This window comes from Myotis nattereri (genome assembly GCF_964212035.1).
Source record: "Myotis nattereri genome assembly, chromosome: 19".
NCBI classification, from domain to species: Eukaryota; Metazoa; Chordata; class Mammalia; order Chiroptera; family Vespertilionidae; genus Myotis; species Myotis nattereri.
The window spans coordinates 13,898,527-13,915,134 of NC_138095.1; the positions used below are offsets into that span (position 1 = coordinate 13,898,527).

Genomic DNA, 16,608 nt, shown 5'->3' on the forward strand with positions numbered 1-16,608 from the left:
GCCTATTCTAGGTACCTTGAATATGTGGAATCACACATTATTATTTCACTTAGAATAGTGTTGCTTTTAATCCTCACCCGAGAGAATTTGTTTATTGACTTGCGAGAGAGATTGGTTGCCTCACATACTGGTACACTCCCCAACCAGGGATTGAACCTGCAACCTAGGTATGTGCTCTGATGGGGAATTGAACCCACGATCTTTCAGTGTATGGGACAATGCTTCAACCGACTGAACCACTCTGGCCAGGGCTAGAATAGTTTTAAAGGTTCATCCATGTTGTAGCATCTATCAGAATTTTGTGTCTTTTTAAGGCTGAATAATATTCCATTATGTGTACACTAGAGGCTCGGTGCACAAATTCATGCACAGGTGAGGTCCCTCAGCCGGGCTTCAGATTGGGGCTGATGGGGGTGGGGGGGGGTGGACGGCCGGCTGAGGGAGGGACCATGGGAGGTTGGCCAGCCATAGGAGGTTGGTTATGGGAGCGCACTGACTACCAGGGGGCAGCCCTTGCATTGAGTGTCTGCCCCCTGGTGATCAGTGCATGTCATAGTGACTGGTTGACCAGTCAATTGGTCGCTTGGGCTTTTATATATATAGATACATTTTGTTTATCCACTTATCTGTTAATGGACACTTGGTTCCATTGAGGACTTGCTTCCATCTCTTGGCTACTGTGACTAATGATGTTATGAACATGGATATACAAATATCTGAGTACCTGCTTTCACTTTTCTTAGGTATATACGCAGAAGTGGAACTGCTGAATCATATGGTAACCCTACATTTAACTTTTTGAGGAACTACCAAACTTTCCATAGCAGCTGCATCCCACCAGCAATGCAGTTTCTAATTTCTCCAAACCCTCACAATCATTTGTTCTCTTCTGCTTTTTTTATTAAGATTTTTTAAAATTAACTTTGTTAAATTTATCTCTAAACATTTTAAGGGTTTAGATCAGGGGTGGGCAAACTTTTTGACTCGAGGGCCAAAATGGGTTCTTAAACTGGACTGGAGGGCCGGAACAAAAGCATGGATGGAGTGTTTGTGTGAACTAATATAAATTCAAAGTAAACATTATTACATAAAAGGGTACGGTCTTTTTTTTTTTTTTAGTTTTATTCATTTCAAATGGGCCGGATCCGGCCCACGGGCCGTAGTTTGCCCACAGCTGGTTTAGATACTATTGTAAATAGTATTTAAAATATTTTTACTTTCCAGTTGTTCTTTGCTTGTATATAAAAATAGAATTGACATTTTATCTTATGCTCTTGCTAAGTTCACTTAATATTTCTAGTAGTTGTTTTATAGATTCCTTAAGCTTTTCTATATATACAACCATCTACAAATAAAGACAATTGTCCTTCCTTTTATATATATAACATTTGTATATCTATATAGAATATGTATACATACATATATATGTATATACTAGAGGCCCAATGCACAAAATTCGTGCAAGAGTAGGCCTTCCTTCCCTCGGCTGCCGACACCGGCTTCCTTCTGGCACCTGGGACCTGGGCTTCCCTCACAGCCCTAGCTATGTCCAGAAGGACGTCCGGTCTAATTAGCATATTATGCTTTCATTATTATAAATATATATACACACACACACATAACTAGTATGTCTCTTTTTTTTGGCCTGTTGCAGTGGCCAAAACTTTCAGAAAAGTGGTAGGAGTAGGCATCCTTGACCTATTCCAAATGTTAGGAGGGGAGTGCTTGATCTTTCACTATGAAGTTTGGTGTTAGCTGTCAATGGTTTTCATAGATGCCTTTTATTCGGTTAAGGGAGTTTCCTTTGAGTCCTAGTTTGCACAGTTTTGTTTCTTTATAAATGGGTGTTGAATTTGGTCAAATGCTTTTAACTCCATCTCTGCCATGATCACAATATTTTTGTTCATTCTGTTAATGTGACAAATTACAAGGATTGAATGTTGAACGTAAAACCACCTGCATTCCTGGGATAAACCCCGCTTGGCCATAACGAATTCTTTGCATGTATGGCTAGGTTCGAGCACTCACATTTTGTTAAGGACCTTGGTCTACCTACTTAAGGGATATTGGCTTGTTATTTTCTTTTCCTGTAATATCTTTGTCTTGTTTTGATATCAAGGTAATACTGGCCTGATAAACTGATTTGGAAGTGTTTTTTCTCCTCTACTGTCTGAAATAACTGGTGTAGGGATGACATTATTTATTCCTTAAGTGTTTTCTAAAATTCATCAGTGAAAACAATTAGGCTTGGAGTCTTCTTTATGGGATACTTTCAATAAAGAAGTTAATTCCTTTAAGAGATGTAAAGCTGTTCGTATTTCCTACTTCTTCTTGTAAAAGTAAAGGAATCAGCCAAATGTATTGAATTAAATTTGTTCATAATATTGCGTTACAGTGGGGCCTTGACTTACGAGTGTCCCGACTACGAGATTTTTTGAGATATGAGCCGTCTCTCAGCCGATTTTTTGCTTTGAGTTGCAAGCTCAAAAAATTCGGGTTACTAGCCAGCTTCAGATCCCCCACCGCTAGTTGGCGTAGCAAACGTCACAGTGATTTGACATACGAGTAATTTCAGTTATGAGCTCTGTCACAGAACGAATTAAACTCGCAAGTCAAGGCCACACTGTATTATCTTTTTAATGCTTGTAGGCTCTGTAACAGCTATAAATATGTTTAAGTACTCAAAGGAAAAAGTGGTCATAATGAATAAACAGAGGGAATTTAAGCAGAGAAATGGAAACTGTAAAAGACAACCAAATGAAAATTCTAGAGCCAAAAAATACAACAACTGTAAAGGTAACGGGGTGGACTTTAACTGATCTTAAGAGCAAACTGGAGATGGCAGAAGAAAGAGTCTATTAACTCGAAGACACATTTAAAAAGAATTATCCAATCAAAAGAATATGAGAGTAAAGCTACAGGTGACGTGAACCTGAGAAACGATATTAGAAAGTCTAATATAATGGTGCCTGCGAAGAAAAGAGAGAGAATGGGGCAGAATAAAAAATATTTGAATAATGACCTAAAAGTTCTTGAATTTGGGATCAACTTACAGATCCAAGAATCTCAGCAAATCCCAAGCAGTATTAAGCATGAAGAGAACACACCTAGGCAGGCCACAGTCAAACTCTTGAAAACCAAAGATAACGAGAAAACCTTGAAAGCAGTCAGAGAAATAAGGACACATTGCATATGTCTGACTTCACATTAGAAAAAAAAAATTGATCAGAAGCAATGAAACAAAATTTAGGTGCAGAAAAGAAAAGTGCCTAGCCAGCATTGCTCAGTGGTTGAGCATCAACTATGAACCAGGAGGTCACAGTGATTCCAGGTCAGGGCACATGCTGGGGTTGCAGGCTCCATCCCCAGTGTGGGGCATCCAATCAATGGTTTCAATCAATGATTCTCTCTCATCATTGATGTTTCTCTCTCTCTCCCTCTCCTTCCCTCTCTGAAATCAATACAAATTTTTTTTTTTTAAGAAAAGCCAACTAGGAAATCTATGTACAGTAAAAATGTTTTTAAATGAGGGAGAAATGAAGACATTTTCAGATAAATGACAGCTGTGGTGATTCCTCATCGAAGGACTCTCACTGTAAGAACTGCTATAGGAAGTTCTTCAGGCACCAGGTCCTCACAGCAGCCCTTGGTGGGTGGGTGGGGGTCAGAGCTTGTCTGAGCTGGCGAAGGCAATACTCATTCACGCTGTGCCTGGGCCTCCTGGTGCAGCCTCCCGCCTGATGTGCTCAGTGATGGGCAATCCTGACCCTCACCCCAGAGAGGTGCCCCGTGTGCACGAGGGCTCCTACTCAGGCAGCATCATTTCCATCATCACAAAAAGCAACAAGGCCATTTCAGGTTCCTCATTTGCCCCAAGGCAGAGACTGATCTGGCTCAAGGAATCTGGAGCCCTTGCCTAGAAGGGCCCCTCCTGCTGCCCTGGCAGCCGTGTTAGCTGACCTCTGCCTATCAGGGAGCTGATGGGTAACACCCCTTTTGAGAGATGTAAGGTGCTGGATGGGACTCTGACTTGCAAGGAGTGGGCTGATGTGCACCACATACTCCATTCAGACACCTTCTCCCAAAGACTTTGAAAATCAGTCCCCCAGCCATGGAAACCCAACCTCTGCTCATTGTTAGGACTTTATTATTATAATCACCTGCCCAATTCCAGCCACCATGGGCTGAACAAGGAGTCACTAAAGCCCTTTGGAGGTCTTGTCTCCCATCACACTCTCCCACAGGCAGAGGCCAGGCACTGAGGCCTTGGTGGGCAAGGGGGCGGCGTGGCTGCACACTGTGCCCCACGGGGACTTCTGGGGAGTCTGGGCATCGGTTTCTCACTCATCAAGTGGGAGTCCCCCAACCCCCCAAAAAACCCAAAACAAAACAAAAACGCACACCACATTCATATGTTGCTTTGATCTCACATTCTGTCTCCTATCTCGACCCTGGTAGTTCAGGAGCTAATTGCATCTGCTCTGGGGAAATTGTGGGTATGAAAATTCTTCAAAGATGCTTAAGACCACTAGGTGCCATTAACTGTTCTCACATAACATGCCTGCGTGTCTCTCTAATGAGACTATAAAAAGAGAGCCTGTGAGTGCCCCATGCTGGCGTGTTCACATACATGTGCCTTGTGCCCAGTCCCCTGGGAGCCTTGGCTGGGTCAGTGGTCAGTGGTCAGAGCAGGGAGCTGGGCCCAGCTGGCTCCTGACCCCCAGCTGGTACGTAACAAGGTCACATGGTCTCTTGGCTATGGTTCCACTTTATTCCCAAGCATTGGGTGTTATTTGATCATCGGTTATAAGCCAAAAAGATCCCAGTTTTATTAGGGGAAAAAAACTTAATTTCATGGCCAGATCACTGTCCCATGAAACCCTAGAGGCCAGGACCTCGCAGGCTTGAGGTGGGACTGCCTTGCCCGTCATTTCTGCTGTCGCCACCGACCTTGAATTTCCTGCCTGGACCAGCTGGGAGCCGAGGGCTCAGCTGTTTCCTGAGCTCACCGGGGCTCATCAGGTTGGATCTCCACCCTGTGGGTGCCCAACTCCCTGTCCTGTCCTGGTGGGGGTCAGCTCTAAACAGTACAGGCACATGGGAGGGGGTCTTCTTGCTGCCCACTCAGACGGCCCTGGGAAGGCTGCAGGCCCTGGTTTGGGTTTCGGGATTAGGGAAACCCGAGCACCATAGCATGTTGGGGCTGGGATTAGGTGAGCTCAGCTCTAAGATGCTTTGCTGGGCCCCATGGGGCCCACTCAGTGGCCTCTTTGCTGGCCTTGCAGGCACAGGTGCTTGGCCAAGGACCAGCATGTGCAGGGCTCCTGGGGTCCACAGTGGCAGTATAAGAAATCCAAGAGACTACTGGAAGCTGGGGTGGCAGATGGGGGAGGAGTGGGCACAGGGCAGAGCAGGCAGCAGGTCAGGCCTGCTCAGAGCAGTTCTGCTGGGAAGTGCCCTGGACTGTCCTCCCACAGACGTTACTTCCAGGTCTGAAGGTTGGGCCCTGGCCATCCCGTGATCAACTGCATGTGGAACAGGAAGCAGCATCTGTAAGATAGGCCCTAACCCCCGTCCACCCTGTCCCTTCCCTGGGGCATCACTCTTAAAGTCACTCAGCCCTGCCTGCCTCGTGCGGACCCCTGGGATGGGAATGGAGGGGAAGTGGCTCCCAGTCGGTTGTGAACAACTCGGGGAGGCAGGAGTGGCTCCTGCTGGCCACCCCTGAGTGCCCTGGCCTGGACCCTGATGTACTTATAAGAGGCAGACACCAATGTGTGCACTGAGGCCATGCAAGGAGCCCCCTCACCAGGGTGGCCCGAGCATCTGGAGCCTGAACAGAGTCCAGGGGGCTCAGTGATGTGGCCTGGAAGCCATGGGTCTCTCAAGATGGCACAGACCCTGTCTGACCGACTCAGGGTCAGCCTCTTGCAGGGTCCTGGGTCACTCTCACTGCAGCAGCTCTGCACCCAGTGGAGAGTGGTAGGCGAGGGGCTCAGGCCTGCGTCAGGCTGTGGAGGAGGCTGGGGCTCCAAGCTGCTGCCTGGGCTAGGTGACGTGAGGTGTGTAGCTGAGACGCTATGGGACAAGCCACCCCAGGGTCCTCGCAGGCTAGCTCGAACCTGAAGCTGCAGGCACAGACATCCTGAACCACAGGCACCACCTGATGCGGACCTGTTTCTCATGGGGCAACTCTACCTGCAAGGGCCCTTGGCTCAGCAAGGTGGGCACACCCTCAGCCAGGCCTCCCCACCCCGCAACCTCCTCGCCATGTTAAAGCATGGCTGAAGCATGCATGGGGGCGGGTGTTCCCCGCTACTGCCGAGAAAAGCTGGGGGTCTTGGCCGGGCTGTGAGATGCTGGGAAGACACCAGCAGCCTGTGGTTTGGAGGGGACCGCAGCCAAGCATCATGGCCACCTCCCCTGAGCTGATGTCCCCTTCTGCACCCCTGCAGTCAGTGCCCTCCTCCGGCAAGGCCCACCCCTCCCTTGCCTTGCCTATTTCAGTTTCCATCCAGCCCTCAAAAACTGCTGGTCACCCTCTTCTGTATACCTGCCTCCCGAGGGGCCATAGGAGTAGAGGACAGCACCTCAGGGCCGCTGGTGCCTTACCCAGCTTCCGAGCTAAGGGTGAGGCCGGGAGGGGGTGGTTTGGCCCCTGAGCGCAGCCCCTCTCCCTCCCGTGTGGTTGTGCAATCTGAGCCATAAGCAGAAGTGTGCAGGAATCACCCAGGGTAATTGTAGGTTACACCAAACAATCTGAGGAATTAAAATCATATTTTCATTGCACCATAAAAACATGCAAAGGCGGCGGGAAGGCGGCCCTCAGGCCAGGTGGAGAGCACCTGGCCTGTGGCGCTCTGGCCCCTCCTTCATCCCTAGGAGGAGGGGACAGGGTAGGGGCAGGCCTAGAGAGGGGCCTCAGGCCATGAGGTGAGCCTGGAGCCAAGCGGCATGCAAGACAGATGACACTGCTCAGTGCTCTTATTGAGACCCACATGCAGTGAGCCCTGGCTCAGGGAAGCAGCTGTCAGAGCACCCTGCCCAGCTGGGACCCCAGAATCTGGTCCCCAGGCCCCACAGAGCAGTGTGTACATGTGGGAGTCCAGGTTCCTGGGCACCATGGCAGCAACTGCATACTGACATAGCACGTGGCTCAAAGGTGGCTCCGGCGATGGCCGAGGCCAGGCCCTTTGTGGCAGGCTTTCAGCTGGGCCAGGCCTCTGCCCACCATTTACCAAAAAGACGTGACCCCCATGCAAGGGAGCCAGCAAGCCTACGGAGCTTCAGGGCCACACGGGCAGCACCCCCACGAGCTGTCCCGAGCCCCACAGGACTGGACAGTGAGGCTGGTGGTGCCCAGCACCATGGGTGCATTGCTCAATCCTAGGTCCATGGTTGGCAAACTGTGGCTCGCGAGCCACATGCGGCTCTTTGGCCCCTTGAGTGTGGCTCTTCTTAAGCCTTAGGAGTACCCTAATTAAGTTAATAACAATGTACCTACCTATATAGTTTAAAATATTTGGCTCTCAAAAGAAATTTCAATCGTTGTACTATTGATATTTGGCTCTGTTGACTGATGAGTTTGCCAACCACTCTAGGTGATGGCACAGGCCAGACACAGCACAGAGTGGGCATCACAGACACGGCAGGGGCACCGGAGCAAGGCTGGTACTGCGGAAAGGGGTGTGTAGAGAAAACGCCGGGGGCTGGGCACGTGGGAGCACCCTGGCAGCCAGTGATGGGCAATCCTGACCCTCACCCCAGAGAGGTGCCCCGTGTGCATGAGGGCTCCCACTCAGGCAGCATCATTTCCATCATCACAAAAAGCAACAAGGCCATTCAGGTTCCTCATTTGCCCCGAGGCAGAGACCGATCCGGCTCAAGGAATCTGAGGCCCCTGCCTAGAAGGGCCCCTCCTGCTGCCCTGGCCGCCGCGTTAGCTGACCTCTGCAGACCTCGCCGTTGCCTCCACGACAGGGGCACACCTCCTCCCCGTGGAGAGGCGGCCCTCGCAGGATCCAGCACGGGGCGCGCCGCCAGCCGTGCGTTAAATGGGACACGGCTGATCTCGCGCTGCACTTGTCGGGAGGGCCCGGCCCGGCCCAGCACTTGGCATCTTAACTGGGCGTCTGAGAGCTCCTGCGCACGCGGCACACAGAGCCTCGGCTCCCGGAGGCCCATTAGGTGCAAAGACATTCCTTTGTTTGCTGACAAGCAGGGTCCCATCCAAGGCTCCCGGGCCGGCAGACTAAGTGATGTTTTCTTAAGAAAGACATGAGATTAACCGCCACTAAAGCCCCAGCACAATGCCAGGCCCTGCCCGGCGCTGCCGGCCTATCTCTCTGCGGTGACTGACAGGCACCATCAAGCCTCCATGTGCAGGATTAGCCGGAGCACAGCACACAAGCTGACTTGGAGGCCACCATGAAAACGAATGAGGTGCCTGACATTCAGGGGACAGAAAGCCTCCAACCCCTGCCCGCTCCTGTCGCTGGGTCACACTGCTGGCAGGATGCTCACCTACCGGGAGCTCAGAGTACCTGTGAGCACAGAGGGTCCCGGGAGGGGTTCCCCTAGATCTATGCTGGGAGGAAGGGTCGGGGTCATCCGAGGCACTGATGCTGGGAACGCAGGGATGCTACCCAGCTCCTGTCGCAGAACAATCTGGAAGCAGTTCCCCAAATGATGAAGGGAGGTGATGGGGGGGAGGGGGTGACAGGCTGGTGGGGGCACATCGGGGGCACCACAGGCAGGGCACACTTCAGGAAAACACCCTCTTTATTTGCACTCCAGAAATACCAGGGGGGCTCAGACGTGGGCAGCCCACGGGGTGGGTTTCTGCGCAGGTCGTCATCATCTGGCATCGGGGGCCTGGCAGGGCCGGCCCGAGCAGGAGGGGCAACAGGGCAGGTGTGGGGGCTGACGTCCCACGGGAGCCATCCCTGCAGGGCACACGGGCAGTCCATCCAGACACGCCGCCCACGCCAGACACCTCCAGGGCTCTCCAGGCAGGGCGGTGGGTCGCCTGGGCTGGGCCTTCAGTGTCCTGCCAAAGATGGGGGTCAGCATGAGATGGCCACACCATCCCCGCATACCCGTGGCCACCACTCTCGTGCCCACACGCAGGGACCCTCTCAGGGCACATCTACCCTGGGATGACTCACAGGGAGCCCTGTTCTGTGAAAAATACTCTGCGATGATAAAATTTTTATCATCTTTCAGGTGTGACACTCAGGTAAGAGTTTCCTCAGGTTCCCTGTGTTTGTCTGGATCGAAGGCAGCCCTGACCGGGGCACCCTGGTGGAGCAGGTGCCCCTGGAGAGGCCCTGAGCCACTGCCCATGGGACCCTCAGCCACTGCACGGCCCTTCAGGCTGAGGCTGGAGGATGTTGGGACTGAGAGATGAAAGGCTCTGACCACAGGCAGCCCTTAGGCAGGGGTCAGGGAGGGTCTCGCTAATGTCTTCCTCCTCAGAAGAGGGTTGGAGTCAGCAACGGCAGCCAGAGGCTTCCGGCCGCTGCCGGCCCCGCCTGGCTTTGCGAAGCTCTAGCAGAAGCAGCTGTGTGGCAGCAGCTGTGCGCAAGGCAGCATCTCCACCTTCTGGACGAGAGAGAAACGAGCGGGTGCTGCTCTGCACGGAGCAGGACCGGAGAAGGAGTCCCGCTCCTCCTACCCAGCAGCCCACTGAGCTCAGCCTGGGGGCACTTTCCACACCCAGTGTCCCCCCTGGCACCGGCCACCTGAGATGGGTGCGAGCCCAGACTCAGGGCACTTCCTGCCTGAGGGAGCAGCGGCAGCCAGGCCAGGGTCTGGGGCACCCTGGGGAGGTGGGGCCCTCAGGGGCCTCCTTTCCCATCCTTGTTTCTTTGGCTACTATGGCCTGTGCGGTGACCCAGCAGGTACAGCCTGCCACGCACCCTTCCCCCTTCCGTCACGGCTCTACCCTTACTTGGCGCCCGCCCCACACGTACCTGGATCCAAAGCCCCGAAGGGCCTGGCTGTGGGGCAGCAGGTGTGTCGTATGCCCTGGGCTTGGCAGGGATGGCGGCTTAACCTCAGCAGCCAGTCACGGTGGGGTCCAAGCCTGAGCGCTTGGAGATCCGCAGTTTGGTCACCTCCTCGGCACAGGTAGGGTGGATGCCCACGGTCCGCATCACCTGCGCGTAGGAGGCCCCACATCTACACGCAGGGGGAGGGGCAGTGAGGCCGGGCAGGGAGACGTGTTCATGTTACCCTGTCCCCGGGAAGGCAGCACACAGGAGGGCACCTCAGAAGTCTTGGTCTTCTCACCCCCTCCCAACCCTGGCCCCCACCCCCTCTCCTCCAGCCAGCAGCCAGAAACACCTGCCAACACCTGTTGGACCCAGCCCATCTCCCTCCAAGAAGATGCCTGCATTGGCCAAGCGGGTCCGCCTCAAGCCCGCCTCCCACCTGAGCCTCCCTCACTTGCTCCAGCCTGGCCCCCTGCCGCTCCCAGCCCACCAGACACAGCTCTACTTGGGCTGTGGCTCCGGCCGGTCCTGCTGTGGGCCCACTTCCTCAGTCTGCCTGAGCCCACTTTTTACTACCGCAGCCTGGACCTGCCCAGCCCCCCTCCCAGCCCGCTCTTCCGCTCGGCACCCGGCACTTATCACCCAAGTGCCGCCTGCATGCTCCCCACGCACTGTGCACTCTTTGGCACGTTGTGTGTGGGCACCCCACAGGGCACGCCCATCGCACAGCTCTTCTTATGTCTGTGCACACGCATGCTGGAATGGCTAGCCGGTGGGAAGAGTCCCGCCACGAATGACTAGTGTGTTCATTTCACATGTGGACAGAGGGCCTTCCTCCCGACTGACGGAAACGTCACTCCGTCGCTCCACTGACCTGCTCAAAGCTTCAGCGTCTCCGCTGTGCGGACGCTGGGAAAGGACCTGGGGTTTCTTGGTGTTTCAATTACATGTTAAAATCCTGATTGAGACACATCAGCTCTCCACTTATTTTTATGTTCTTTTCCTCTGAACTGCCTATTTATGTTCTCTGTCTGTCTATTGAATTCGTCCTGTAATTACTACTGTTGATTTCTAAGAGTTCTTTGCATAGGAAAGAAATCAGCCCTCTGCAGCTGCAGCATTATTGAAAAGGCTGCCGCATTTTAAAGAGTCTCCAGAAATTGTTCCAGCCGAGTGAGTCCTGGCAAAAGCAACCACAAGCCGGAGCATGGAGACAGCTCCGTGGGAGAGCCGTGGCTCTCCATGTTCCAGCGGCCAGAGAGCTGGGCGGGAGCTGTGGAAGCCGGCCTGCCAGCACTCACACAGGTCCGTGGGCTGGGTTCCAGGGGGCACCCTCAGCTGTTCTCCTTGTACCCAGGGTGGACTGCCCTCCCCACAATGGGCTCTGGCAAGGCTCAGTAGAGCCTTGTACCAGGCACATGGGCCTCCTTCCAAAGCTCACTCTATGTAAGATGAATCCGTGATTAAGGACCACAGACACATGTTCCAAGGATGTTACTCCAGTCCTGGACCCAGCCCTGCCCACCCTCCTCTCCTCCAAGGCCCAGCTCCCCTTCCCCTCCAGGGAGAACCTGACGCCACAACCCAGTGATCACCTGGATATGTGTGGGAAGGGCTAGGAGGGCAATGGTGGGCCTGAGGCTCGCTGCCCTATGACGGGTGCCCCACCTGAGGGCCCATGCTGCCCATGGGGAGGCTGAGGTGGCCCTGGGACGTCTGGACTAGACCCTCGCCTTTGCAACCCTCCATCATCAGGTTTTCTGGGCATCGATCCTGCTCCTGGAACCTCCACACACCCCAAGCATCCGTGGGGATCTGGAAGCACGTGTCTTCCTTTATGAGTCCAGCCCCTCCCCCCACCCCCCGGCCTCTAGCAGGCCCACACCCAGCTGCCCAGCCTCCTCACTGCCCTAGACAACCCCCTCATACCCAGAACCTCTGTCAGCAAAGGCAGGGGCGCCACAGTGCACAGCCTGTGCCCAAGATCCAGATAATGGCTGGGGCTCCAGCAGACGAGTGCTTGCCCGGGGGGGCTGGTGCCCACAGGACACCTGAGGCTGAGACCTTGCTCATGACCACCTGGGTGCATTCTGAGTTAGAGAAGACCCAAAGGGTGACCCCCCCGCCCAGGGCCAGCCAAGGACAGGATGCTCTCCTCTTGCTCCCCACACTGGCCATACACACTCAGTGTGGCCGGCTTCACAGGGTTTGGCTGGAGAAGAAAGCTGCCTCTTGTCTGGCTGAACCTGCCCCATCTGAGCAGACGTTCTGCTGAAAACACAGACAACACTACATAAAAGCAACGTCAATGCAGCGGACGTTCACTGTAGTGCTGCCAACAGTCGGAGGGACACCCGTCTGAGCATCAAGTAACAGCCGCATTCTTCCGGACTTACTTGATCCCCAGAGCAAATCCTTGAGTAACTTCACCTGCGTTGGGGCCCAGGAAGTGCAGGCCCAGCACCGGCTTTGGGGGCTTCTGCAGGCACACCATCTGAAAGCCACATTGCCAGCTGCCATCTGCTGGAGGTGGGACCTGGGCTGCATGTGGACCACCCCCCAGTGTATGTGTGGCCATGGGGGGCTCCCCCACCCCCGGGGCCCACTCTTTCCCTCTCTCTCACCCCCTGGCATGCCCCGACTGGGCCCCCGAGGACACGCACCTTTATGTAACACTGGGACGCGTCCCGTTCAGCCACTGTGAACTCGAGCGGTTTATAGTAGGCGTGATAAACCTGGCGACAAGATACCAATTCCTGGAGTCAGTGGCTGCAGCCAACCAAGCCCCCTGGACATTTCCCAGCTCTGACAGGCTGTGTGAACACAGCAGGGACTTGGGATCGCCCACTTGGTTGTGGTCTGGGGCCAGGACATGGCTGGCTGGCCTTGAAGAGCACCCCTCTCGCCCACACACAGGCAGTCAATGGCCAGAGCCACCCTGCAGGGCAGGCCTCGCCCATTCAGGCTGAGATCCCCATGAACCACAGCAGCAGAGCAGGCGCCAGGTTAGCGCCACCCGCTGTGACTGGTCACTGAGCCCAAAGCTCAGCACAGGGCATGGGAACCGCCCAGGAGTGCAGTCTGAGTGGACGCTGCGGAGTGACTGGGTGACAGGCAGTGGGAGACAGGAGCGGGTTAGCGGGTGGCCATCTGGCCTCCCTCAGGCACCCTGGGGCTTGGTGGGCCCTCACTGAGCAGGGAGGAGGGGGAAGGCGCAGGGGGCCCCCAGCCCACACCGGAGCTGTCGGACAAAGGCTTTCAGCACCCGAGAAGGGACCGACAGCGCGTTCAGGGCTGCGGCCGAGTAAAAAATGAGCAGGGCCCTCACATGTGTTGCACAGCCATTATTAATTAATGGAGCTTCAGAGAATATTGTTCTAACTAAGACAGAATTGTAAAAAAAACAAACAAAGGGTATTTGGCCATTCAACATTGTGAAACATAAAACAACATTATAAAATGCCATGAACATATGTCCCAGTGTACTTGCGATGAATCAAACAAAAATAGCAAATAAAGTGCTGAGGGGAAGGCCGGCCTGTCAAGCCTGGCCTGTTGATGGAGGGGACTGGGGCACTGGGGCAAGGGGCAGGCCCTGGAGTCCAGTGGCTTATTCCCAGAGGGCACCAAGCCCTGCTGTGGTGACCACATGGGGTCTGGTTTCTAATCGGTCCGCCTGCAGGCTGCTGCAGCAAGAGGAAGCCACACTGAAGGCTTCCAGCATCCAAAGTCTCTCCACATCCTGCCAGGCTGCCTGGGCACGCGCTGTACACCCCCAGGCACAGCTGGCCTGTCGGAGCAGACCCCAGAAGCAGCCTTGTCTGCTGAAAGCCCTGCCTCTGGGATGAGAGGCCGAGTCTGGGCTGTCAGGGGCCTGCGGGAACTAGGAGGGTCTTGGAAGAGGAGCCGAGGCAGAAGCTGGCATGGGGCTGGGTGGGGGGAGGGGTCACAGACTGCAGGAACCACAGGGGAGTTGGGGAGTCACAGGAAGTTGAGGTACCTGGGGGCAGGCCAGGCTGGGACAGGAGAATAGGGGATGAGGGTTAGAGGTCAGAGTGCAGGAGAAGACTTTCCAGGTCTAGGGAGACATGTGCCCCTGTGAGGTGGCCATACCCCAAAGCGCCCAAGGCCACCCTCTGACACTCCCATTCACATGTCCCTTCCAGCCACCTCACAGCCTCACAGCCATGGCTCTGGGCCCCGCCTGCTCCTGCCCTGCAAAGATGCAGTCCTGGGATGCAGGAAAGCCAGCACTCCTGCCCACCAGCTGGGCCTCTCAGGGAGGGGGTGTCAGAGGGCACGGGTGCCAGACAGGTGTCACGTTGTGGCAGCCCCTTCTGCTCGGGGCCCTGACTTACCTCCACATGCTCCTTTCCGTGGCGTGCCACAGCCGCCTCCTCGGACAGCCCCACACAGCCATACTCCAGCGGGGTGAACACTGTGGTGGGGACCTGGAAAGACACACCCTCAGGGACCCAAGACTGAAGATTCCCACCGGGCCAGTCGTCAGACATGCTGGCCGGCAGGCCACAAGCAGTGGGAAGACTCACTCACTTATTCCTGGGCCCTACCAGAGCTAAACTTCACACATATATGCATGCACACACACACACACACACACACACACACACACACACAAGCACTGACACGCACCCACCCATTGATGTACACACGCACACACGCGCGCATGCAGATGTGTACATATACACCCATATGCATGCACATATGCACAGACATGCACAAAATGCACAGACACATATACACATAGGCATGTATGCACTCACACCACACACCCACATGCACATACACAGACGTGCACATACATGCACCCCACATGTAGACATGCACACATACGCTCACACTCCAGGCTGAAGTTAGCCTGTGCAGAGCAGTGAGCACTCACATTGTCATAGTCCATCAGGTCTGAGGACTGGCCGCAGAGCCTCTGGGCCAGGAGCCTCCCTGCCAGGATAGCTGTGGGTGTCAGCTCGGGCCGCCCCTGACGAGGAAGGAGAGGTGCGCAGTGAGTTCGGCATGTCTTGTAAGGGAGTCTGTGCGTCGCCCTCCGCCTTCCTAGTGAGGTGCCTTCCTTTCAGAAACTCCCAACCGCTGTTTGCTGCAGGCCCTCCGCAGGTCTGTGGTTCTCTCTTCACTCCCTCTGTGCTGCTCTGGGCGGTCACACCTTCCCCGGCAGAGCGGTGAGCTGCTAATGAGCCTGCCAGGCCCCCTTGTGGCTTCTACCTGCACCCCTTCTTCATGTCAGTGACCTTGCAGAGCTGAGCCCACAACAAAGCTCAAAAGGGATCCTGCTGCCACTCATTCAGTGAACTGGGATTCTGGCTAAACGGGGCCCTGGAAGCATTCTGTGTGCTCCGGACACAGCTCATCACAGCCCATTACAAACCCAAAATGAAAACACCGCTCTGCTGGGGACCCCTCTGTCCTAGTGTGTGTCCTGCAGGGGGGTGAGGGGAGCGGGGGGACACAGCCCCCAGCGTTCCTGCACGGGTAGGCCTGGGACAGGCTGCCAATCACCTCTGCAGCAGCAGGAAATGCAGATGTTGTTTGACATTCCAGAAATGAATGGAGATCCACAGAGATAACTTGGGAGAGCGGGCTGTGCATTCCACCGAGCCTGGCTAGTTGCGGAAACCTCCAGGCGCACGCTCACAATATCGCACTAAACAATGGCTCCCCCCAACCCGGACCATTGCGGTGTTAACCCTTGTGCCTGCTCAGAATGACCTTTCCAAGTAAGCGAATTTAATATCTGAATAAACGATGCCTTGTGTGTGCCGCATGTTCCTGGCCACATGGTCTAAAACAGCGGTCGCTAATCGGTGGTCTGCGGACCACTGGTGGTCCACGAGGTCCGAAAGGTTGGCGACCGCTGGTCTAAAATATTACAGTTTCTGCTGTGTTAGCACAAGCCCTGCAGCGGATGGAACGCCAACTCACTCAGCTCCCCGGGTGCGTAGAGAGCGCGTCCTATTCGAACTGGGCTCTCTCCCAAGACCATGATGCTAGCTCAGGGCACAGCTCACAGGATGGACACCAGCAGCGAATGCCACTTCCAGGCCTCAGAGATCACAGTGAGCAATGGCTGCTGGCTCTGCCGGCTGGGTCCACGGGACACTTGAGGACACGTACAGCCACTCACTTCCGTTCACACAACAGGACGATTAGGTGGTCAAAGGTGACCTGGAGGGGAACTCACCAGAGCTCTAGCCACACGCCCTGCTGAGCTGTCCCTGAAGACCCATGCCAGAAGGGAAAACTGGCCCTTCAGGAACCACGGGAAGGCCGGGCCTTGCATGTACCTGCCCTGGCCTGTCTCCATGTGCCCAGGCTCTCCCGAAGGCCCCCAAATATCATGACCACAGCAGAGGCTGGCAGGTGACGCTGCGGGAAGGATGGTCCCACAGCATCAGCGACAACTGCCACCTGTGTCCTCTCAGCTCCAGGATGCCCCACCTAGCAATCCACTCACCTTAGATACTGGCCCCCCTACCCCTAGGCATTTCCCAAAGTGGGTTCCCTGGTGTACCTGGGCACAAGCATCCTCATTCAGCTCCCCTGTGCCTTTTCTAGCTCTTCTCCAGCCCAGGGTTCC

At 54.8% G+C, this 16,608-nt stretch overlaps 1 protein-coding gene across 2 annotated transcripts in view; it reads right to left on the reverse strand.

Moving 5' to 3' along the window:
- Positions 1–8,763: 8,763 nt before the first annotated feature.
- TXNRD2 (thioredoxin reductase 2) overlaps positions 8,764–16,608 on the reverse strand; it is a 44,974-nt gene continuing 37,129 nt past the window's right edge. For both annotated transcript variants that reach the window (XM_081113929.1, XM_081113930.1), the window contains exons 13-18: positions 14,899–14,994; positions 14,354–14,446; positions 12,659–12,730; positions 12,392–12,489; positions 9,975–10,182; positions 8,764–9,049 (exon numbers count right to left, since the gene is read on the reverse strand). In XM_081113929.1, the coding sequence (XP_080970055.1) occupies positions 10,059–10,182; positions 12,392–12,489; positions 12,659–12,730; positions 14,354–14,446; positions 14,899–14,994 (483 nt within the window). In that variant the 3' untranslated portion in view covers positions 8,764–9,049; positions 9,975–10,058. The remainder of the gene's footprint in view (positions 9,050–9,974; positions 10,183–12,391; positions 12,490–12,658; positions 12,731–14,353; positions 14,447–14,898; positions 14,995–16,608) is intronic.